Source organism: Aegilops tauschii, chromosome 4, assembly GCF_002575655.3.
Source record: "Aegilops tauschii subsp. strangulata cultivar AL8/78 chromosome 4, Aet v6.0, whole genome shotgun sequence".
NCBI lineage: Eukaryota > Viridiplantae > Streptophyta > Magnoliopsida > Poales > Poaceae > Aegilops > Aegilops tauschii.
This window is the reverse complement of record NC_053038.3, coordinates 306537363-306563639: the sequence shown is the minus strand read 5'-3', so window position 1 is coordinate 306563639 and position 26277 is coordinate 306537363. Positions and strand designations below refer to the sequence as shown.

The window sequence follows — 26277 nt, the reverse complement described above, 5'->3', positions numbered from 1 at the left end:
TCAATTTGCATGGTGAGGAGAAGGAAGAACTTGATCTCTCCGGCGAAATCGAAAGCTTGATCGAGGAAACAAGGTGGATAGCGATTTTTAGGGTTCATACCCCACGTAGCTTTGTACAAGGCAATGAGGAACGCATGGGCGCCGGCTCAGGGAGTAATCTTCAAGGCGTTGAACCCTAATCTTTTCCTTGGCCAGTTCATGTGTTTGGGAGACTGGAACAGAGTGACGAATGGGGGTCCCTGGCTATTCCAGAACGCTGCTGTTCTGATGGAGGAGTACGATGGGATAACAAACGTGTAGGAGTATAAACTCGATCGGATCCCAATCTGGGCACGTATCATGGGCATTCCTGATGGTCTCATGAAGAAGGAGATTGCGGAGAAAATCACTAGGAAGGTCGGAATCCCACCACTGAAGGTGGTTGTGAATGAGGGCCGCATCAATCCAACTAAATACCTGAGAGCCCGAGTTCATGTAATGCTTGATACTCCCCTTGTGCGGTTCGTGCCGCTAACTCTGAAAGAAAGTAAAAGATATCCAGTAGAGTATGAGAAGTTGCCTGATTTCTGTGAGTTCTATGGTTTAATCGGTCATGTGGTGACAGAGTGTGGTGACGGGATCCATAAACCGGGAGAATGCGAATGGGGATCTTGGCTGCTGGTAAATTTTGATGAACCTGCAGGCAGAACTGGGGGTGGAAGAGGACAACACAATGACAGTAATATGTTTGGATGGGGCGGTGGTTTTGGTAGGGGTCGAGGTAACCCAGGAGACCCAATTAGTGCGGAAGGAACCGGCATGCAATTTGATATGGATGTGGATCCTCACGGTGGGACAATCATTCCTACTGCAAGGAAGAGACTAATTGGCCAAGATGGTGTGATCAACGGCGCAGTCCTTAGCACTGTGGCAAATGAAATAATTCCACCATCAGGGTTTGTGAACGAGAAGGTGAACCTGCTGGAGAACACCCCGTCAGAGATTGTGGATAAGAGTTAGTTAAGTACGCCACAGAAGATGCATGATCAAAAGAGGCTTAAGGCAGCAGCTGAGGATGGCAGCACTTCATAGAGCATATCGGCGACTCCCCTCGAGGGTGATCGCTGGGCGTAATGAAAATACTATGCTGGAACTGCCGCGGTATGGCCAGTACCGCGGCAGAGAGAGCACTTCTGGATGTTCAGAAGCAGTGGGGGCCGGATGTATGTTTTCTGTCTGAGACACATCCGAACACAGCTAGGGCGGAGAAATTAAGGAGGAAGATCAAAATGGATAGAGTAGAAGTTGTTGACAATGTGGGGGCCAGTGGAGGCCTAATTCTGTTCTGGCGCAACCCGGTTACTATACAACTGAAAGAAAAAACAAAAAAATTCATTGATGTTTTTGTAGGGGCAGCAGATGAGGAGGATTGGAGATTTACAGGCTTTTACGGCGAACCTCGATGGGAAGATAAACACCTCTCTTGGGGTTATATCCGAAGCTTGTACCAAGTGGATCGCAGACCGTGGGTAGTGATGGGCGATTTCAATGAGATTCTCTATTCCCACGAGAAGGAAGGTGGTGCAGCTCGTCCTACAAGCATGATGCAAAACTTTCGGGATGTTCTAGTAGAGTGCGAGCTTGAGGACACGGGCTTTACAGGCGACCAGTTTACATGGAGGAGAAGAAGGTTGCGGGAGGGTCTTGACAGGGCGGTCTGTAATGGTCAATTTATTGGGATGTTTCCAAATGCAAAGATCACCAACGGACCACATACAAAATCAGGCCATAAGCCAATCTTGTTGGCAACTGAAGGAGATACATAAGCTGTAAGTTTCAGAACAAAGATCAAACAATTCGAGGCTAGATGGCTACAAGAGGAGGATGTGTTCCAACTTGTGACTGATGCGTGGGAAAGAACAAATCCTAATCTTTGTCTAGCATACCGTACTACAGCTGTGCACGTAGAGATGCATATTTGGGACCAGGAAATATTAAAGGTGCCTCAGAAACGACTTAAGGAGTTAAAGGCGGAGTTGGAGAACCTGCAATTGAGCCCTCTCACTGATGAGTCGGCGGATCGGCAGCGCACTCTTCTCATCCAGATTGAAGAGCAGCTAGAGAAGGAAGAGATTTACTGGTTCAGCGGAGTCGAGCTAACTGGCTGAAATTCGGTGATAGGAATACCAATTTTTTCAATAATTTTGCGACGGCCAGAAAGAAGAGGAACCACATTCGGCGGGTGATGGATGACAACGACAACTGGATAGAGGATAATGAGTCCATGCGGACACTTATTTCCAGCTATTTTCAACACCTCTTTTCTTCAGAAGTTGTTGTACCAGATATTAGTGTTTTGAATAAAGTAAAGCCATGTGTTTCTAGTTACATGAATGACTCCTTATTAGCCCCATATTCTGCGAAGGAGGTGAAGAAAGCCCTTTTCTCAATCGGCGACCTAAAGGCTCCAGGGCCCGATGGTCTACACGCAATTTTCTATAAGAAATTTTGGCTGGTTGTTGGAGATGATCTAGTAAGAGAGGTACTGCAAGCAGTAAACAGTGGTGTTATCCCAGCAGGTTGGAATACAACTACTATAGTTCTCATACCAAAGGTGGATAAACCAGAGAAAGTCACATAGTTTAGACCGATAAGTTTATGCAACGTTGTGTACAAGGTAATCTCAAAGATGTTGGCATCCAGATTGAAACTTTTATTGCCAGACATTATTAGTGAAACCCAAAGCGCTTTTGTCCCTGGTCGTTTGATAACGGACAATGTAATTGTTGCATATGAATGTTTACACACGATGAAGAAAAGGAAGAAGGGGAAAGTTGGGACTTGTGCAGTAAAACTCGACATGCATAAGGCGTATGATAGAGTGGAGTGGGTGTTTCTGGAGGCAATTCTGAGGAGGTTGGGCTTTGACAGTAGATGTGTTCAACTGGTGATGGCGTGTGTTACCTCGGTCAAGCACAAGGTGAGATTCAATTCAAATGAAACCATGCCATTCTCACCAACAAGGGGGCTCTGACAAGGGGACCCGCTCTCGCCATATTTGTTCTTGCTCTGTGCGGAGGGACTGTCTTCTTCGATTGCTCATGAGGAGGCAGCGGGAAATTTAAATGGGGTGCAGGTGTGTCGTGATTCTCCAAAAATCTCTCATTTATTATTTGCTGACGACTCGCTTGTCTTAATCAGAGTGGACCAGAAAAATGCCCGAATCCTGAGGTCAATATTGGATGACTATTGTGCGGCATCGGGTCAAATGGTGAGTGAAGCAAAATGTCCAATCTTTTTCAGTCCCAACACGGATGTGGAAGTTAAAGCAGAGATTTGCCTTGACCGAGTCCTTGTCAGACAAATATTTGGGTCTCCCATCCATGATTGGTGTGGATAGAGTGAACTGCTTTAAACATCTTATTGAAAGAATTCAGATTATGGTGAATGGATGGAAGGAGAGAACTTTATCCTTCGGGGGGAAGGAGGCGTTACTGAAAGCGGTGGCCCAAGCCATCCCAACATATGCGATGAGTGTGTTTAAATTCCTGAAGAAAATTTGTAAGGGGATCACTGATGCAATGTCGCATTATTGGTGAGGAGACGAGGAAAACCAAAAACGAATGCATTGGTTCGCGTGGTGGAAGATGTGCGTGCCAAAGGAGAAAGGGGGCATGGGCTTCCGTGATGTACATAGTTTCAACTTAGCCATGCTGGCCAAGCAATGTTGGAGGCTAATTGAGAATTATGATTCTCTTTGTGCTAGGGTCCTAAGGTCTAGATATTACTCCAATGGTGACATCCTAGGGTGTGAGTTAAAGAAATGATCATCATATGTTTGGCGAAGTATTTGGGTAGGGATCCAAACTTTCAAGAAAGGATGCATCTGGAGAGTAGGGGATGGGCGAAAAATTAATATTTGGACGGATTGTTGGATACCCAATAGTTCTTCTTGCAAGGTGATTACGGTTCGTGGAAATCAGATTCTCACAAAAGTTAATGAGCTTATTGACCCATCTTTGGGTGAATGGGATGAGCAGCTGATTAGAGACAATTTTTGGCGCATTGGTGCGGAACGGATTCTGCAAATCCCTCTACACCATCAGATCAAGAGGATTATGTGGCCTGGCATCTAACAAAAAATGAAGTGTTCTCTGTAAGGTCGGTCTACTATAATCAGTGGGAGGAAATGTATATACGTAATGGTTCAGCTGAGCGTACCCATGGTGGGTCATCATCACGCTAGGTTTGGAAAAGATTGTGGAATCTCAAGTGACCAGGCAAGATAAAAATATTTTTATGAAGGTGCCTTCACAACACAATCCCTTGCTTTTGGGTTCTAACCAATTGTTATGTTGGGAATGTTGCACAATGCCCAATATGTAAGGAAGCAGCAGAGGACATTGCTCATCTATTATTTAAGTGCAACCGCGCAAGGGAGATCTGGGCAAGCTTGGGTATTGAGCATGAAATATTGGACGCTACCCTGGTGGACTGTTCGGGGGCGGGCGTCATCGAGTTTCTGCTCTGCGACAAATCTTTTGATCGCATGTTCTCTAATCCAGTGGAGATGGCGGAGTTGCTCGGGACAACGTGCTGGTACATCTGGTGGCAGCGCAGGATGTTCGTTCGAGGCGAATCAATTCAATCCCCTGGCCGAACAGCAATGGCTATCCAAGCCCTGATGCTAAATTATGTACGCCCCGCTGGAAGCAAAAGTACAGTACCCAGGATGAATAAGTGGCTAGTGGTACTAGCGTCACAACAGGTTCTTAATATTGATGCCTCTTTTGCTGATGATCACACGGGCTCTTGTGGTGCTGTTTTGAGAGATAGCAAGGGTAATTTCATTGGAGCAGCTACGTCGAAATTGTTACATGTTGTTGACGTAGTTTCCGCGGAGGCAACAACGCTACTTGAAGGTCTAAAATTTACAGAAAGTTTGGGGTGTAACAATGTCCTGGTGAGAATGGATAATAGTGTGGTGGTGAATGCTCTTCGGTTAAACGAAGGACAATCAATGGTGGTCGGACCTATACTAGAAGATTGCAGAAGCCTACTGGGAGATTTCGGGAAGGTGTCTATTGAGCATTGTAACAGAGAGTTAAGTGTTGTTGCTCATGAGCTAGCTCGTTGGGTAGTGTAAACAATCCATCTGTGTGGAGAGATACACCACCTAGTTTTTATCTTACATATTTACTGGACGATGTATCTGTTATTTGATTAATAAAGCTAGCCATAAAGGCCTTCCCGTTAAAAAAAAGTCTGGCAGGTCTAACTTGCTATAGTAAAAAAAACTATCCTAGCATGTCCGCAATCTTCCCCGCACCACGAAGCAACTACATACATTCATGTCCTTCAGCGTCGTTTTGGAGCGTCAATGCCACCTTTATGTCGGTCTAGAATGGACGTGACCTCTCATTCAGGCATTCGAAGCAGCGCGAAGGCGAAAGCAACACAATGGCTGAAAGTGTCGTGCCCCAATGTATATACCACATTCATGTTGATCTAAAGCGGACGAGACCTCTCACTAAAGTCAACAGTTAAAGCAATATAACAGCCGAAAGCACCGCTTAAGCTGACGCGAGCTCTCGTTAGAGTCGGCATTTGAAGCAACATAGTAGCCGGCTTGCTTCTCACCTTCTCTTCCAACATTAAATAAGCTTCTCTCTGCACGACATCGCTTCCAGCATTAAATAAGCGATGCCGGATACCGTGTTTTTTTAAAAATAATACAGATACAAAACGCTTATATATACGCGCATATAATCACGCCTATAAACACACGCACATCCTGTCCTATGAGCATCTTGGAACCGGCATATCATCTTAAGACTTTTTGAAATCATTGTAGGCGTCTTGAAGTCGACGAAAATGTCTCCTTCCATGAAAGGCGCATGAATGAAAATCCTGAAATAAGTTCAAAATAAATGCGAGCATCATAATTTAAAAAATAAATTTAGAATAAATAGAATTTAAAATAAATTCAGGATAAATGCGAGCATCAAGGCTCAACTCTGATGAGTTGAGGATACCAGAGTCCACCTATCGTTCCACCAGGCGTCGAAGATGCCCTCATGTTCATTGCAAAAAAGAAAAGATGCCCTCATGTTGCATTACGGTGATCTTTTTCATTTTCATAAAGCATTGAGAGGCAAATTGCATTACGGTGATCTTTTTTCTTTTCATAAAGCATTGAGAGGCAAATTGCATTACGGTGATCTTTTTCATTTTCATAAAGCATTGAGAGGCAAAGAGGCGATGCTATTGGAGTGTCTCGTTTCTTTCCGAGACGGAGGCAAAATTATGCAACACTGTACACGCATAGCGAGAGTTTTGAGTTCGGTAGGCTATCTAACTCACGCTTGGTGTACCGTGTACTATTGAGCAGCTTCCTCGGCGTGTACAGTTGATCGCGTCCATCTTTTTCAGAGATGATATTCATTCTACCAGATCGATGGCGTGAAAGAAACCTCCATACAGTGATCGGCCTAGATACATAGTAATACATGAGAAAAACGTGATGTTAGGAAGTTATGGGAGCGACGTGTCCTCTGAGGGAGTGGGGCGTGTTCGTTTCAGCCGTGGCGCGTCGCGGCAGCACCGGGCTTGGCACCGCCGTCCCCGTCACGGCGCTCCTTGAGGGCCCGGAACACCCGGGAGCTCTCCTCGAAGATGTGCGCGCGGCGGCCGTAGTCCGTGGGGCTACGGCCCTCGTCTTCCCCGGCCATGGCCTCGTCCTCCAGCAACTCCAGCTGCTCCACCTCGTCCTCCTCTTGGACCCGCTCGTGAGACACGGGCTCGCCGTCCTTGCGCGCCTCCACCGGTTCCGCCCGGCCACCGCACTGCGCGCGGAGTGCCGTGGTGCATGTCGCTGCACGGCCCATCCGAAGCCTTTCCGCCGAAGCGAGCGAGCGCGGGACGGCACGCAACGATGGGCGCACAGGCACAGCCGTCGCGGTTTGGGTGGGGGTGGGGGAAACGAACTGCATGGTCGTGCAAAGCTCAACTTTGCACGTTGGGTGGCTTTGGCTTGGCTAGCTTGGGGACCTGTACGTGCTCTACGTGACGGCGGTTGGATAGGATCGGTACTAGTACTAGGTGTCTGTCGGTTTGGGCGTGGGAGTAGTTGGATTTTTATACGAGGGCCTGAAGATTCCGGACGTCGCCCAGCTCGCGCGCGGCGTGGCAGGGTCGCGCCACGCGTGGAGCCACGTATCCCCCCGGCTGCGCTGACGGAACAGTGTGGATCCACAAACAAGCACGATTCCAGTCCGAGCATCGAGGCTGCCGAGTCACTAGCCCCACCGTCCGGGGATTATCGCCGTCGTGGTTTGGTGGCCTGCGGCCAAATTTAGTGTTTCCATCCGTATGTGCTAGTTTAGCTGGATTTAATCCCTCTTTCAAAAAAATAAATCAGGATATCATCTTTTTCCTACTACCGGAGTCGATGGTAGTAGGGTATAATTGCCTACGCCGAGTCCCCTGGCGGTAGGGTTAACGGCAGTCTTGTCATCTCATGGTTTAGGCCGGCGGACTGAATGTCCTACCACCAGAAATGCCGATGTAGGTGGGTAAAACCTACCGTTGCAGTCGCAGGTGGTAGGGTGGGCACGTAAACCCCCTTAAACCCCAAATCCGTACGATACCTATACCTAGGGGGAAAACTTCGCGGTAGGCAGTGCAATCTTACCGCCGAGTATCCTGGCGGTAAGCTACGCAACCCCACCGGTCCGGCGGTAGGTGGGCAAGGCACCGTAACAGTGTTGTACCTGAAACTTAAAGATTGTTTGCGGTAGGGGTGTGCCGCCAATGACTACGGCGGTAGGGTCCTGTCCCATTTAAATTCTGCTTTTCTTTGTGCAAAACTTGATCATTTCAATTCAAAGAATTCACCACATAGTAATATAGTTTGACCCTCAAAATATTAGGATCTCATCACATGCTCACTATACCGTTATCTTTACCGGTTTTGTTCTTCTTTCTCGTTGTCATGTTCCGGCATCCCCGTGACGAAGTCACCTATGTCTGGCCAGACGTTGATCGACACCATTACACTAAGAGGGCCCTAAGAATATCTGTCCATCGTCTGAGAAGCAAATCTCACTCTCGAGCTATACAGTCCCTTGTCAAACTTTCCGATGAGCCTGTAACTTGTCATTATGATCACCTAGTTACAGATGACGTTTGAGAAACCCCAAAGTCCACCATATGATAGGAAGTGACTAAGATACTCTCATGGTCCAAGGAACTAAAACACATGCTAACCCTCCATGTTATAACAATTGATTACAAACGATATTTTCTCAAAGTGTAATAAACAAGATTGGGTCGATAATATGATCGTTCTTCTAACGTCATACTCTCAATGTTGTTTCACGACTATCGTTTCGCTTAACGACATCCTGAGATCCAAAAACATGATCACTAACAACACTTGAGCCAGTCTTAGAGGCAAGATCGGAAACCTATATTTTACTGTTCATCATTTCACACGTGCATATGAGTTTTCCACTGAATTGCACATTCCAAAATCATAGAAGTTATAGCATGAAATATAAACTCTTAATTATGAAAATAAAATATAATAATACAATATTATTACCTCTAGGACATATTTCCAGCAATCTCCACATCAGTGGTAACCACGGAAGAAGAACTTGGCTTTTCCTTCAACATCGCTTTAGCCTTGTTCCAATCAAGATATATAAGATGAGAAACGAACAACTGAGATAACATGGCAAATTTGATAGACTTACCCAATGTTTACGGTAAATTCAAGGAGTAAGTTGGTGCTAGATGCGCAAGATGAAGGCGACGATGCATGATAAGCCAGGTCCGAGGGATCCAGCGGGGCCTTCATTTGGCCGACTCTTGGACAATATGATGTTCTTAATTGTTCTTGCCTATGAGCCCGGTGAGGAGAGCGCTGGAGAGACAGACCTTCATGAATATCTTTTGATCCAGAACTCCGGGTCTTCCTCTTCTTGCTCTCAACATGCTGTATTTTCTTCAAAGATAAGTTTGAATCCAGATAAGCTGATGGATGAGAAAAGGGTACCTTTCTTACAGCCAGCCGGGTTTTCCTTCTACCCAGGGTTTCAGTATAAGAGGCACTAGGGGTTACCTCTTTTTCACCCGTCTTGCTGGTCCTAGTACTTTCCTAAGAAGAGTCGGCATCAGCCAAGTTGATTATGGAGTGACCAAAAGAGTCAAGTTCTTCTACATCATCAGCCTCCTCCTCCTCTTCTTCTGCTTCATCCTCTGTCATCTCTTCATCAGGACTAGTGGGAGCTTGATACTCAATTTTCCACCAGTCGGCTTCAGGGTGAAAGAATAAAAGCTGGCATTTCTATAAACAAGTGAAGGAAGAAAAATATACAAGTGACAAGAGAAACCAAAGTATACAAACTGTCGGCGTTCTGGGACTGGGGGTGCCCAGACTTGCCTGCCTGCGGGCTTGTGCATGGCTCCACCAACGGCTTGGTACGGCCCATCTTCGGCAGCGACCACTCAAGACCCTCGCGAGGGACCAAGCCTCGCGAGGCGGACGACACCAAGACCTCCTCAGGGGCAGCCTCACCAGGCTGGCTCCCGAGGGGCGGAGATCTCTATGCAAGGGGTACCTCACGAGGTTCACGGGACGTGAGCCGTGACGACCGAGGCCAGGCGGGCGCCGGCGGGCGCAATGTACCAGTTTCCTCTTCGGTGCTAAAGGGGCAAGCACAGGTGAGGAGTCCCGAGGCGCCAGGCAAAGGTTTCCATATCGGTGCAACAAGACCAAGGCCAGCAGGACGGCAGGACGGAGGTTACCGCGGAGCCCACGACAGCGTCACCACTAGAGCCTTTGGCAGGCGAAGACCACCTTTTGTCAGGATAGCTTGTACTAGTTGTCCCCCTTCAAACTTAGCCGTTGTGGGATCCCTTCCCGCCTAACATTTGGGAAGAGGGCCCGGGCCTCTATAAATAGGACCTTGCCACCACCGTAGTGAAGGACGGATCATTCAGACCACCCTCACACCCACCAGCTCATCGAGCTCAAGAACACCTCTCCTCGGGAGGCTGTTCATCCACTGTACTAGTTCATCCTCAGCCCTTCGAGGCAATACACCCACAAACTTGAGTAGGGTATTACACCGCAAGGTGGCCCGCCCAGTATAAACCCTCGTGTCTCTTGTTCCTTGGGTTCATCGAGCTAGGCCGTGAGATCGTTGAGCGAGTGAGCTAGGAAGAGAGTGTCCTTCATGCACACCCCAGAGTTCGAACCTCAAGGGTTTGCCGGAACCCACGAATACGACATTTGGCGCGCCAGGTAGGGGGGCTGAAGCCTTCCTTCCGTCGATCAACGCTTCATTGCTCCGCCGCATCCATGGCTGACGCTCGCCGAGCCCGTGCTGAGCGCCGGGCCGCCCTTGCCGCTCGTGTCGCTCAGACGGCGCCCGTTGGCGGACCTCCCTGTCGTTCTCCATCACCCGCCGCCAACGCCGCCACCAGCCCGGCTGGAAACGAGCAGCAAGTCTCGTCGCTGCACCCCTTCGTGCGGTGGGACGGACGCACCGCCACCCCGTCACTGATTCCAGCCGGCTCGTCATCCCACGCTCGTCGCACACCCACGGATGCGCAAGCCGCGCTGCTCATGGCACGTGAGCTCCCGCGTTACCGCCCGGTCGACGACCTCTACGAAGACTGGTCGGACCGCATCGCCGAGCTCGTCAGCGCCGCTGGGGGCTCTCCCGCATCGTCTCTCTTGCTGCCTCGCCCACCTTCAGCTGCGGGCGACGTAGCCCACGGAGCGCCTCCACCACCTCCGCATCAAGACGCGCCCTTGCCCCAAGACGCGCGGCCCCGTGGCACGACCCGCCGCGCAGGGCGCCCGCGCGTGAAGAAGGAAGCTGCCAAGAGATTCCGCGGAGGCAAGAAGATGCTCCTGCGCTCCCTGCACCACCACGTCAGGATCGTGTGCCGCCTGCGGCGGCGGCGCGAGGGTACCAGGACCGGGCTCCGCCTATGGGCTCCAGTGACCACGGCGGGCTGCCGCGCCTTCACCCCCGAGCTGCGCAACGTCGTCTGGCCCGGCAAGTTCAAGCCCGGCTTACCTCCGCGCTACGACAGCACCCCCGACCCTATTGAGTTCTTGCAGCTCTACGAGCTGAGCATCGAGGCAGCCAACGGCGACGAGAAGGTCATGGCAAACTGGTTTCCCATGGCCCTCAAGGATGGCGCACGCTCGGCTCCTGAACCTGCCCACGGGATCGATCTCCTCCTGGGGCGAGATGCGTGAGCGCTTCTTCGCCAACTTCCAAGGCACTCACGACCACCCGCCTGCCGCTGGTGACATGCGGCGCATCAAGCAGCAGCCAGGGAAGACCTTGCAGAAGTACATCCAGTGTTTCAACAGTGTTCGCCTCAAGATCCCCAAGGTGACGGACGAGGCCATTATCTCAGCATTCTCCGATGGCGTCCACGATGTCAAGATGAAGGAGGAGCTCGCCATACACGAGGACCTGTGCACAGCTCTGGAGATGTTCAACATGGCGACCAGGTGCGCAATGGCTGAGGAGGGACGCCTCTCCCTCCTTGAGCTCCCAGCCGCCAACCAGGAAGACAAGAGGGCCAAGGCCAAGGACGTAAAGCGCAAGGGGGTTGCCGTGCTCGCGGCGGAACCGGAGATGAAGCACGGCTGTGACCACCCCGAGTCATCCAAGGCCAACCGCACGTTCTGCGCCTTTCACAACGTGCACATCCATAACACCAATGACTGCTAGGAGCTCATGTCCATCCGCGACAGGCGTTTTGGTCGACGCCCTGAGCGCAACGACCGAGGCTACGGCCGTGGGGGAGGCCGCAGTGGAGGACGCTGGGACGACCGCGGCCCCTGTCAGGAGTGGTGCGACCGACCTCGCGAGGACCGCTGGCAGGACCAGCCTCGCGAGGGCGCCTGGAGAGACAAGGCTTGTGAGGAGCGCCCCCAGGGCATCGCTGGCCTCCCTCCGCTGCCGCCACCACCAAGAAGGAATGACGACCATCATCAGGGCGAGGGGTCTGGGGGCTTCCAGGATCCTCGCGCCATCGCTTGCATCTTGGGTGGTGCTCAGGCCCCAGCCTCTCAGCGTATCTTCAAGCAGTTTGCTCGCAAGGTGAACGCGGCCCTTCCCAGGCTCGAGGCCACGCGCCCGCTCAGGTGGTCCAAGTGCGCCATCACCTTCAGCTCCTCCGACCAACTCAAGTGCGCGGCAACTGCCGGCACCCTCCCGATGCTCTGCTCACCCATCATCAGCAATGTCCAAGTCACGAAGACCCTCATCGACGGCGGCGCAGGGCTCAATGTCCTGTAAGTCGAGACGTTCGACCGCCTCCAAGGGCCATACGATCAGCTACAGCCTACCAAACCCTTCTCCGGAGTGACCGACGGCTCCACCACCCCGATCGGGCAGGTCCGCCTTCCTGTCACCTTCGACAGGCGCGACAACTACTGCACCGAGCTCATCGACTTCGATGTCGTCCACATCCGCCTGCCATACAACGCCATCCTCGGGTACCCAGCCCTAGCCAAGTTTATGGCGGTGACCCATCACGACTACAATGTCCTCAAGATGCCCAGGAGCTGCGGCGTCATCACGGTCGCCTGCGAGGAGAACGATGCGGTGTGCTCTCTCGAGCTCGCCTACCAGGCCGCAGCGGCCGAAGACCCGGACAACGGAGTCGCCCTGTACCCTCCTGATGCCGTCCCCAAGAAGAAGAAACAACTGCTCCATCAAGGGCTTCAGGAGAGCGGCGTCTCCAGCGGTACCACCTCAGGACCTGCGCCCGTAGATGGGGCGCCTCCCTCCCTCGCATAGGAAGGCGCGCCCGGCGCCCTCCTCAGGCTGGGCTCGGGGGCTCTCTTCTGGAGGGCCTCAGGTCTAGCCAGCGTCATGAGGGAGGCACTCGGGCACCACGTGGAGGCATGCTTCACCGCACGCTTCCCTCATCATGGCACTCGGCACGAGGTGCCCGGTGCTCAGGAGTTCATCACCAAGACCACCAAGGAGCTTCAAGAGGCAAGAGCCATGCGCGGTGACCGCCGCCCACCACCTGGCGCAGCTGCGCGTCCTGGCGAGGACGATGAGCTATGCGTCTGCGTCGACATTCCAGGGCTCAACATGGCCGCATCTCAGGGGCGCTTCTGGCCATCGAGCGTTGGTCGGTGTGAGGGTCCCCCTCACAGCTACGTTCGCATGCCTCTCAACCTTCCGAACGCAGCTGTCACCTTCCATCGGCTCATGTAGGGTGCCCTGGTGGCTCGCGAGGCCAGGCGCCAGGAAGTCCTGGGGGAGGAGGAGCCGGAACCTCCGGGGTGCCCCGGGAACCGGCCACTGGACGACCCGTGAGGAACAACCTCTTCAGCACGCATCTTCAGCTGCTCCAACACCTCGTCGACAACGGTATCGGGTGACGCTTTCTGGTTTATTCAGCTGGGGGCGCCCCTCGGGCTGCATCATCCCCAGGTCGCACGGGCCTATCCCAGCGACATGTATCCTTTTGTATTTTTAGCTTACTCTGTGGGGGCGCCCTCGGGCTGCATCATCCCCAGGCCGCGTGGGTCCATCCCTGTGGCATGTATCGTTCTTGCATCTATCTGAACTAGCTTGCCTCCTTGTATGATTTACCTTATGATTGTCACCTGCCTGTCCGGTACTTCGATACCATGAACGTCGTGCGCCCTTGCAAGCCCACCCACGACTGCCTCATGATTAAGGACTGGCACATCGTCTGTGCTCGGGTCCGTCCCTGCAGCGTCGCTAAAACCAAGAGGCTGAGCTCTGGCTCGCGGGCCAGCTCCCGTGTACATCACCTCCCATGGCCCTTGGTGCCTTGTTCTCGCATGAGCTAATCGCGGACGGACAAGCCAGGGTGCGCGACCCGGTGCCTCGCCACCACGGGAGCCGCGCGCGATGATACGTCTCCAACGTATCTATAATTTTTGATTGTTCCATGCTAGTATATTATCTGTTTTGGATGTTTATGGGCTTTATTAAACACTTTTATATTATTTTTGGAACTAACCTATTGACCCAGAGCCCAGTGCCAGTTCCTGTTTTTTCCCTTGTTTCAGTGTTTCGATGAAAAGGAATATCAAACGGAGTCGAAACGGAATGAAACCTTCTGTAGAAGTTATTTTTGGAAGGAAAGCAACCCGGGAGACTTGGAGTCCACGTCAAGAAAGCAACGAGGGAGGCACGAGGCAGGGGGGGGGCGCCCACCCTCTAGGCGCGCCCTCCACCCTCATGGGCCCCTCGTGGCTCCCCTGACGTACTTCTTCCTCCCATATATATACCCATATACCCTAAAATGATCGAAAAACAGAAGAGATCGGGAGTTCCGCCGCCGCAAGCCTCTGTAGCCACCAAAAACCAATCGGGACCCTGTTCCGGCACCCTGACGGAGGGGGGATCCCTCACCGGTGGCCATCTTCATCATCCCGGCGCTCTCCATGACGAGGAGGGAGTAGTTCACCCTTGGGGCTGAGGGTATGTACCAGTAGCTATGTGTTTGATCTCTCTCTCTCTCTCTCGTGTTCTTGAGGTGATACGATCTTGATGTATCGCGAGCTTTGCTACTATTGTTGGATCTTATGATGTTTCTCCCCCTCTACTCTCTTGTAATGGACTGAGTTTTCCCTTTGAAGTAATCTTATCGGATTGAGTCTTTAAGGATTTGAGAACACTTGATGTATGTCTTGCCGTGCTTATCTGTGGTGACAATGGGATATCACGTGATCCACTTGATGTATGTTTTGGTGATCAACTTGCGGGTTCCGCCCATGAACCTATGCATAGGGGTTGGCACACGTTTTCGTCTTGACTCTCCGGTAGAAACTTTGGGGCACTCTTCGAAGTACTTTGTGTTGGTTGAATAGATGAATCTGAGATTGTGTGATGCATATCGTATAATCATACCCACGGATACTTGAGGTGACATTGGAGTATCTAGGTGACATTAGGGTTTTGGTTGATTTGTGTCTTAAGGTGTTATTCTAGTACGAACTCTATGATAGATTGAACGGAAAGAATAGCTTCGTGTTATTTTACTACGGACTCTTGAATAGATCGATCAGAAAGGATAACTTTGAGGTGGTTTCGTACCCTACCATAATCTCTTCGTTTGTTCTCCGCTATTAGTGACTTTGGAGTGACTCTTTGTTGCATATTGAGGGATAGTTATATGATCCAATTATGTTATTATTGTTGAGAGAACTTGCACTAGTGAAAGTATGAACCCTAGGCCTTGTTTCAACGCATTGCAATACCGTTTACGCTCACTTTTATCATTAGTTACCTTGCTGTTTTTATATTTTCAGATTACAAAAACCTATATCTACCATCCATATTGCACTTGTATCACCATCTCTTCGCCGAACTAGTGCACCTATACAATTTACCATTGTATTGGGTGTGTTGGGGACACACGAGACTCTTTGTTATTTGGTTGCAGGGTTGTTTGAGACAGACCATCTTCAACCTACGCCTCCCACGGATTGATAAACCTTAGGTCATCCACTTGAGGGAAATTTGCTACTGTCCTACAAACCTCTGCGCTTGGAGGCCCAACAACGTCTACAAGAAGAAGGTTGTGTAGTAGACATCAAGCTCTTTTCTGGCGCCGTTGCCGGGGAGGTGAGTGCTTGAAGGTATATCTTTAGATCTTGCAATCGAATCTTTTTGTTTCTTGTTTTAGCACTAGTTTAGTTGATAAAAGAAAACTACAAAAAAATGGAATTGAGTTTACCTCATACGCTTCATCTTTTTAATATCTTTCGTGAGTATGATGGAAAGGAAAATTGTGCCAAAGTGTTAGAAGAAGAATGCATTAAAATGTTTGGCACTAAATCTTTGAATGATGAGCATGATTGCAATGTTGTTAGTATGAACTACTTGAATATCTATGGTACTAATGATGATTGCACTAGTTATGATGAAAATGTCTCCTATAAACATGTCAATTTTTGTGGAGTGCATTGGGTTTGCAAGTACACACCAAATAGGGAAGATAGATATTGCAAGAGGCATAAGCATTTATAAACTAAATTGTTGCAAGAAAGTCTTGATGTTTGCGCTGAAAAATTCAATATTTTTAGAGATCCTTGTGAACTTTGCAATGAACATGGTCACTTAAATCTCCAATGCAAATTGTTTCATGACCAAATCGTGTCCAAAAATTGTGATAATTTGATTACCCTTGAGCATCATAAAGAGCTTAGTCTTCTTTTGGGGTATGAGGAAATGAAACGTATAACTGAGGGTATTCCAAAGTTTAATCTTGATAGATTTCTTGATTTTGATCTAGAGAAGATTTGTATGTATTGTGCGGTGAATTGCATTGAAAATCCTTATATTGCCAATTACATAAAGAAAAGAAAGCAAGTAGAAGATGAAGAGAACACTAATGAAAGGGAAGAAACTTCCCAATATTGTAACACCCAAGATGCGGCTATATCTCCCACGTGTCGAGGCACGACTTAGAGGCATAACCGCATTGTTGTTTTGTCGCAAGAACGGTCATCTTCACACAATCCCATGTAATGAACAAGAATGGGATAAAGAGTTGGCTTACAATCGCCACTTCACACAACACATAAATAAATTATACATCAATCAGAGTACACACATAGGTCCGACTACGGATCCAAAAGAAAAGAAGACAACCCCAAATGCTAGATCCCTGATCATCCCAACTGGGCACCACTACTGATCAACATGAAAAGAAACAACACAACGAACAAGATCTTCATCGAGCTCCCACTTGAGCTCAGTTGCGTCACCTGCACTGGTATCCTCGACACCTGCAACTGTTTGGAAGTATCTGTGAGTCACGAGGACTCAGCAATCTCACACCCGCGAGATCAAGACTATTTAAGCTTATAGGAAGGATGGGGTAATGAGGTGGAGCTGCAGCAAGCACTAAGCAAATATGGTGGCTGACATACGCAAGTAAGAGCGAGAAGAGGAGCAACGCAACGGTCGCGAAGCTAGAAGTGATCAAGAAGTGATCCTGAAACTGCTTACGTTCAAGCATAACACAAGAACCGTGTTCACTTCCTGGACTCCGCCGAAAAGAGACCATCACGGCTACACACGCGGTTGATGTGTTTTAATTAAGTCAAGTGTCAAGTTCTCTACAACCGGATATTAACAAATTCCCATCTGCCACATAACCGCGGGCACGGCTCTCGAAAGTTTATACCCTGCAGGGGTGTCCCGACTTAGCCCATTATAAGCTCTCACGGTCAACGAAGGATAAACCTTCTCCCGGGAAGACCCGATCAGTTTCGGAATCCCGGTTTACAAGACATTTCGACAATGGTAAAACAAGACCAGCAAGACCACCCGCTGTGCCGACAAATCCCGATAGGAGCTGCACATATCTCGTTCTCAGGGCACACCGGATAAGCTAAGCGTACAGGTACCGACGTAACCCAAGTTGCCAAGGGATGGTCCCGCACGGTGCTCTAGTTTGGACCAACACTCAGAGGAGCACTGGCCCCGGGGGTTAAAATAAAGATGACCCTTGAGTCTGCAGAACCCAAGGGAAAAAGGCTTAGGTGGCAAATGTTAAAACCAAGGCTGGGCCTTGCTGGAGGAGTTTTATTCAAGGCGAACTGTCAAGGGGGTCCCATAAATCACCCAACCGCGTAAGGAACGCAAAATCAAGGAACATAACACCGGTATGACGGAAACTAGGGCGACAAGAGTGGAACAAAACACCAGGCATAAGGCCGAGCCTTCCACCCTTTACCAAGTATATAGATGCATTAATTAAAATAAGAGATATTGTGATATCCCAACATATCCATGTTCCAACATGGAACCAGCTTCAACTTCACCTGCAACTAGCAACGCTATAAGAGGGGCTGAGCAAAAGCGGTAACATAGCCAAACAACGGTTTGCTAGGAAGGATGGTTAGAGGCTTGACATGGCAATATGGGAGGCATGATATAGCAAGTGGTAGGTAGCGTGGCATAGCAATAGAGCGAACAACTAGCAAGCAAAGATAGAAGTGATTTTGAGGGTATGGTCATCTTGCCTGAGATCCCGCTAGGAAGAAGAATGAGTCCATGAAGAAGACAAACGGATGTAGTCGAACGAATCCTCACAACTCCGGAACGAAACCGAAGGTAACGAGAGAAGCAACCCGGAAAGAAACAAACAACATAGTAAACAACCACCACATACACATGGCATGATGCAAAAACAAGTATGATGCATGTCCGGTTTAAAGAGGCATGTCATGGCAAAATGCACAAACAATACTACAAATTAAGTGGAGCTCAATATGCAACGAGTTGCATATTGACGAAACACCACATTCAAGTTATTTAGTTCTCTCGGTTATGTACCCAACAATATTAAATGTTGATTAACATGGCAAGAGGTGAAGCATAAGTAAACTAACTATTTAAGCAAGTTAAATGAGGCCGGAAATAACAAACAACAATTCCGGAAAATCCTCATGTGCATATTTTAGATTTGGTACTGTTCTGCCATAAACACAATTTTAATGTTGTTAAACAGCAAAATAAAGTGCACCATGTTAAACTAGGCATTTTTTCTACCCCATTTACATATAAGGTTTATTAAATTTGGCGCTACGGTTATTTAGTTATGAAATAAAGCATTTTAACATGGCATTTATACAAATTTAAACAAACAGCAAGTTAAACATTTTAAACATGGATGAAAATAGCAGATTATGAAACTAGATGAAATCCTAAGCACTTTACATATTTAAGACACTTTAATATGATGCATGGTTGTGGAGTTATTGTATGCATGATCTAGAGGGACTTTTCTGTAAATCTGCACTCTCTGGATAATTGGACAAATTGCAGAGCCTAAAAAAATATAGACTCTGGGCCGGAAGCCCAACAGGAGCACAGGGGAGGGCTGGGGCTGCTCACATCGGGCCAAAACTGGCCGGGCCGGCTGGACGCAGGCGCTAGGCCTTGCTGGAGAGGTCAATGCACGGCGCGGGCGTTCGTCATCTCATTTCTAAAGCAGGGGATAGAGCAGTGGGGGTCAAAGGCAGGCAGCGGCGCAGCTGCACTGGCAAGGGCGCGATGCAGGAGGTGCCGGCAGCGGGACTTGGCGCGGGGTGGCTCGAGGTGGCTGACGACGGGGATCCTCCGGATCTCGAGCTGGACGAGGGGAGCGACCTGCTTCTGTCCAAAGAGAAAAGATGGAGAGCAGGGGAGGTCAGAGCGGCCAGAGAGAGAGAAAGAGAGAATCGGGGCGCGCAGCGGCGAGGTCTCACCGGCGAGGGGTGCCGGGCGCCCAGAGGGCAAAGCCGCAGGGCAGTAGCTGCAGAAGACGGTGGCGATGGGATCTTGAGGCCGAGCCCAGGCCATGGCGGCTTCCTTCCATTCCTTGACGAAAACGAGTCAGAGAGAGATGTGAGGGAGAGGTACGGGGAGGAAGGGAGACAGGGGAGGAGATGAGCGGGACGAGGCCGGTCCTGGACGAGGAGGAGGCCGCGAACGAAGGACGATGACGGCTTGAGGCGCGTGGGACGCCCGGGCAGAGGAGCTCGAGCATCGGGCTCGCGAGAGGCCCGGCGAGGACGTGGTGGCGGGGTCGAGGTTGGAGGCGCGCGACGACGGGCGAGCTCGGGCGCATGGGCAGAGGAGGAGCATGGCACAGGGGCTCGGGTTCTGCTGGGCGCGGAGGACGACCTGCTGGAGCATGCTTAGGGAGGAGCAGGGGCACGCGAGGAGCTGCTGTTGGTCATGGTCGTCGGCGGGGACGAGGCCTCGGGCAGGAGATCGGCGAGCGGCGCTGGTTCCTTGGCCAGGAGGAGGGAGGAATCGAAGGGATCCATGGGAGGGCTCTGGTTGGGTGGATCGATGGATTGGCAGGTGGAGGCAGCGCTGTGGTTGGGCAGATTGGTGGATCGGGAGGGATCCCGAGGAAGGTGGAGGCTGGTCGGGGAAGGATCCTAAGGGAGTGGGTGGCGGCTAGGAGGATCGATGGGACAAGGGAGAGGATTTTCAGGGTTTGCCAAAATGGACTAGGGGTGGACGAATATATACATCACGGATTAGGTTAGGGGCTACCTCGTCCCTCCGATCACAATCAGACGATCGAGAATAAATAGGTAGGGAGTCCAAATAACAAAACGAAGATATTTTAGGGATGTTGGGGGATGATCCGGACCCATCGGTAACGACAACCCGGGTCGGGTTCGGGACAATTTTCGAACGCGCGCGAGGAGGGGTTTTGTGCATTGTGCAGAGAGGCTCAAACGGTCGGACAACAAAAGAACGGTTGGTCTCGAAAGGGACAACGAAGGCAACAGGGAGAAGCGGGAACTACGAACGGATGCAAGTTTTAAAAACAATGACGGCAAAGAGGTGCCGATGCAATGCGGATGATGCCATGATGAAATGCAACAAACAAATAAAACACACGACGGTCACGCAAAACATGACAGGCGTCTGGAGCGTCGGTCTTGGGGCGTTACAAATATCCTCCTATTATTTCTTATGATGAATCAGGTAACGAGGAGGAGCTTTCTATTCAACCAATCTCATCAATATGGAGCTCAAAAAAGAGGGATAAACCCGCACATGATGTGAAGAAGAAAAGGAAAAAAGGAGAAGCAAAGGTAAAAAGGTATCCCTCCCAAATGATGTTGCTCCTACTACTCATTTTGATGATGATAATTGCTATACTATTGGTGCTATCCATACTATTAATGATGAGAGTGATTATGCTTATGATATGAAAAGGCCCAAGCTTGGGGATGCTATGTTTGATGAAGATGATGTTTTTGAGAATATATTTGCTGCAATTAATGTTTGTCCCAAGCTTGGGGATGCTACGTTTAATGAAGATGATATTTTTAGCCTCCCAAGTTTTGATATGCAAAGTTGTTATGATGATAGCATGCCTTCTACCTATGATGATTATATTGATGAAAGTGGGTTTGGAAGAGTGTCAACTTTAGGAAGTAATGATCCCACTATTTTGGAGGATGTTGAGTCTTATAATATTTATGAAAGTGGATTTGGAGAGGTCATGACTTTATTTAGTGATGTATCCACTATTTTGGAAGAGGTTTCAATTGATTATGATGAGAACAAAGTTGCTACTTATGATGATTATTGCGATAAAACTTATGCTATAAAGAGTAGTGACGATTATATTTATAAAACTTGTCATGATTATGAGTACCCTTTCTCTGAACGTTACTCTTTTAGTGTGGAAACAATTTATAGTATTCAAGTCTCTTATGATACTCCCATTATCCCGAATGAGAAGAATTTTGCTTATGTAGAGAGTAATAAAATTTCTATGCTAGTAGATCATGAAAAGAATGCTTTAGGTGATGGTTATATTGTTGAATTCATACATGATGCTAATGAAAATTATTATGAGGGAGGAATATATGCTTCTACATATTGCAATAATATCAGGTTTCCTCTCTATGTGCTTAAGGTTTTGAAGTTATGCTTGTTTTGCCTTCCTATGCTAGTTGATTATTGTTTCCATAAATTGTTTGCTCACAAAATCCCTATGCATAGGAAGTGGGTTAGACTTAAATGTGCTAGTCATATTCTTCATGATGCTCTCTTTATGTTTCAATTCTTATGTCTTATGTGAGCATCATTGAAATCATCATGCCTAGCTAGGGGCGTTAAACGTTAGTGCTTGTTGGAAGGCAACCCAATTTTATTTTAGTTTCTTGCTTTTTGGTTCTGTTTAGTAATAAATAATCCATCTAGCTTCTGTTTAGATGTGGTTTTATGTTTTAATTAGTGTTTGTGCCAAGTAGAACCTTTGGGAAGACTTGGGTGAAGTCTTTATGATCATGCTGTAAAAAACAGAAACTTTAGCGCTCACGAAATTAGCTTCAACTTTTTACTGGAGAGTGCTATTTAGTTTATTCTTTTTGAATATGATTACTAGACAAATTCCTCAGGTCCACCAATTTATTTTAAAAATTTTGGAGTTCCAGAAGTTTGCGTTAGTCACAGATTACTACAGACTGTTCTGTTTTTGACAAATTCTGTTTTTCGTGTGTTGTTTGCTTATTTTGATGACTCTATGGCTAGTAAAATAGTTTATAAACCATAGAGAAGTTGGAATACAGTAGGTTTAACACCAATATAAATAAATAATGAGTTCATTACAGTACCTTTAAGTGGTGTTTTGTTTTGTTTTGCTAACGGAGCTCACGAGTTTTCTGTTAAGTTTTGTGTTGTGAAGTTTTCAAGTTTTGGGTAAAGATTCGATGGACTATGGAATAAGGAGTGGCAAGAGCCTAAGCTTGGGGATTCCCAAGGCACCCCAAGGTAATATTCAAGGACAACCAAGAGCCTAAGCTTGGGGATGCCCCGGATGGCATCCCCTCTTTCGTCTTCGTCTATCGGTAACTTTACTTGGAGCTATATTTTTATTCACCACATGATATGTGTTTTGCTTGGAGTTTCATTTTATTTATTTTGCTTGCTGTTTGAATAAAGTATCAAGATCTGAAATTCTTAAAATGGGAAAGTCTTCACATAGTTGCATAATTATTCGACTACTCATTGATCTTCACTTATATCTTTCAGAGTAGTTTGTTGTTTGCTCTAGTGCTTCACTTATATCTTTTAGAGCATGGTGGTAGTTTTATTTTGAAGAAATAGATGAATTCTCATGCTTCACTTATATTATTTTGAGAGTCCTAAACAGCATAGTAATTTTCTTGGGTTATGAAACTAGTCCTAATATGATGGGCATCCAAGATGGGTATAATAAAAACTTTCATATAAAGTGCATTGAATACTATGAGAAGTTTGATTCCTTATGATTGTTTTGAGATATGAAGATGGTGATATTAGAGTCATGCTAGTTGAGTAATTGTGAATTTGAGAGATACTTGTGTTAAAGTTTGTGATTCCCGTAGCATGCACGTATGGTGAGCCGTTATGTGATGAAGTCGGAGCATGATTTATTTATTGATTGTCCTCCTTATGAGTGGCGGTCGGGGACGAGCGATGGTCTTTTCCTACCAATCTATCCCCCTAGGAGCATGCGTGTAGTACTTTGTTTTGATAACTAATAGATTTTTGCAATAAGTATATGAGTTCTTTGTGACTAATGTTGAGTCCATGGATTATACGCACTCTCACCCTTCCACCATTGCTAGCCTCTCTAATACCGTGCACCTTTCGCCGGTATCATACACCCACCATATACCTTCCTCAAAACAGCCACCATACCTACCTATCATGGCATTTTCTTAGCCATTCTGAGATATATTGCCATGCAACTTTCCACCGTTCCATTTATTATGACACGCTCCATCATTGTCATATTGCTCTGCATAATCATGTAGTTGACATCGTATTTGTGGCAAAGCCACCATTCATAATTCTTTCATACATGTCACTCATGAGTCATTGCACATCACGGTACACCGCCGGAGGCATTCATATAGAGTCATATTTTGTTCTAAGTATCGAGTTGTAATTCTTGAGTTGTAAGTAAATAAAAGTGTGATGATCATCATTATTAGAGCATTGTCCCAGTGAGGAAAGGATGATGGAGACTATGATTCCCCCACAAGTCGGGATGAGACTCCGGACGAAAAAAAAAGAAAAAAAAGAGGCCATAAAAAAAGAGAAAGGCCCAAATAAAAAAATGAGAGAAAAAGAGAGAAGGGACAATGCTACTAACATTTTACCACACTTGTGCTTCAAAGTAGCACCATGATCTTCATGATAGAAAGTCTCCTATGTTGTCACTTTCATATACTAGTGGGAATTTTACATTATAGAACTTGGCTTGTATATTCCAATGATGGGCTTCCTCAAAATGCCCTAGGTCTTCGTGATCAAGCGAGTTGGATGCACACCCACTCAGTTTCTTTTGTTGAGCTTTCATACACTTATAGCTCTAGTGCATCCGTTGTATGGCAATCCCTACTCACTCACATTGATATCTATTAATGGGCATCTCCATAGCCCGTTGACACGCCTAGTTGATGTGAGACTATCTTCTCCCTTTTTGTCTTCGCCACAACCACCATTCTATTCCACCTATAGTGCTATACCCATGGCTCACGCTCATGTATTGCGTGAAGATTGAAAAAGTTTGAGAACATCAAAAGTATGAAACAATTGCTTGGCTTGTCATCTGGGTTGTGCATGATTTAAATATTTTGTGTGATGAAGATAGAGCATAGCCAGACTATATGATTTTGTAGGGATAGCTTTCTTTGGCCATGTTATTTTGAGAAGACATGATTACTTTGTTAGTATGCTTGAAGTATTATTACTTTCATGTCAATATTAAACTTTTATCTTGAATCTTATGGATCTGAATATTCTTGCCACAATAAAGAAGATTACATTGATAAATATGTTAGGTAGCATTCCACATCAAAAATTCAGTTTTTATCATTTACCTACTCGAGGACGAGCAGGAATTAAGCTTGGGGATGCTGATACATCTCCAACGTATCTATAATTTTTGATTGTTCCATGCTATTATATTATCTGTTTTGGATGTTTATGGGCTTTATTAAACACTTCTATATTATTTTTGGGACAAACCTATTGACCCAGAGCCCAGTGCCAGTTCCTGTTTTTTCCCTTGTTTCAGTGTTTCGAAGAAAAGGAATATCAAACGGAGTCGAAACGGAATGAAACCTTCCGGAGAAGTTATTTTTGGAAGGAAAGCAACCCGGGAGACTTGGAGTCCACGTCAAGAAAGCAACGAGGGAGGCACGAGGCAGGGGGGCGCGCCCACCCCCTGGGCGCGCCCTCCACCCTCGTGGGCCCCTCGTGGCTCCCCTGACGTACTTCTTCCTCCTATATATACCCATATACCCTAAAACGATCAAAAAATAGAAGAGATCAGGAGTTCCGCCGCCGCAAGCCTCTGTAGCCACCAAAAACCAATCGGGACCCTGTTCCGGCACCCTGCCGGAGGGGGGATCCCTCACCGGTGGCCATTTTCATCATCCCGGCGTTCTCCATGACGAGGAGAGAGTAGTTCACCCTCGGGGCTGAGGGTATGTACCAGTAGCTATGTGTTTGATCTCTCTCTCTCTCTCTCTCTCGTGTTCTTGAGGTGATACGATCTTGATGTATCGCGAGCTTTGCTACTATTGTTGGATCTTATGATGTTTCTCCCCCTCTACTCTCTTGTAATGGATTGAGTTTTCCCTTTGAAGTAATCTTATCGGATTGAGTCTTTAAGGATTTGAGAACACTTGATGTATGTCTTGCCGTGCTTATCTGTGGTGACAATGGGATATCACGTGATCCACTTGATGTATGTTTTGGTGATCAACTTGCGGGGTTGGCACACGTTTGCGTCTTGACTCTCCGGTAGAAACTTTGGGGCACTCTTTGAAGTACTTTGTGTTGGTTGAATAGATGAATCTGAGATTGTGTGATGCATATCGTATAATCATACCCACGGATACTTGAGGTGACATTGGAGTATCTAGGTGACATTAGGGTTTTGGTTGATTTGTGTCTTAAGGTGTTATTCTAGTACGAACTCTATGATAGATTGAACGGAAAGAATAGCTTCGTGTTATTTTACTACGGACTCTTGAATAGATCGATCAGAAAGGATAACTTTGAGGTGGTTTCGTACCCTACCATAATCTCTTCGTTTGTTCTCCGCTATTAGTGACTTTGGAGTGACTCTTTGTTGCATGTTGAGGGATAGTTATATGATCCAATTATGTTATTATTGTTGAGAGAACTTGCACTAGTGAAAGTATGAACCCTAGGCCTTGTTTCAACGCATTGCAATACCGTTTACGCTCACTTTTATCATTAGTTACCTTGCTGTTTTTATATTTTCAGATTACAAAAACCTATATCTACCATCCATATTGCACTTGTATCACCATCTCTTCGCCGAACTAGTGCACCTATACAATTTACCATTGTATTGGGTGTGTTGGGGACACACGAGACTCTTTGTTATTTGGTTGCAGGGTTGTTTGAGACAGACCATCTTCAACCTACGCCTCCCACGGATTGATAAACCTTAGGTCATCCACTTGAGGGAAATTTGCTACTGTCCTACAAACCTCTGCGCTTGGAGGCCCAACAACGTCTACAAGAAGAAGGTTGTGTAGTAGACATCAAGCTCTTTTCTGGCGCCGTTGCCGGGGAGGTGAGTGCTTGAAGGTATATCTTTAGATCTTGCAATCGAATCTTTTTGTTTCTTGTTTTAGCACTAGTTTAGTTGATAAAAGAAAACTACAAAAAAATGGAATTGAGTTTACCTCATACGCTTCATCTTTTTAAT

The 26277-nt window shown here is 47.6% G+C and overlaps 1 protein-coding gene across 1 annotated transcript; it reads right to left on the bottom strand.

The window, feature by feature from the left end:
- Positions 1-6244: 6244 nt before the first annotated feature.
- Positions 6245-7097, bottom strand: LOC109732884 (uncharacterized). Its single transcript, XM_020292089.4, has one exon. The coding sequence runs from the start codon at positions 6969-6971 to the stop codon at positions 6558-6560; it is 414 nt and encodes a 137-aa protein (XP_020147678.1). The 5' UTR covers positions 6972-7097; the 3' UTR covers positions 6245-6557.
- Positions 7098-26277: the final 19180 nt, after the last annotated feature.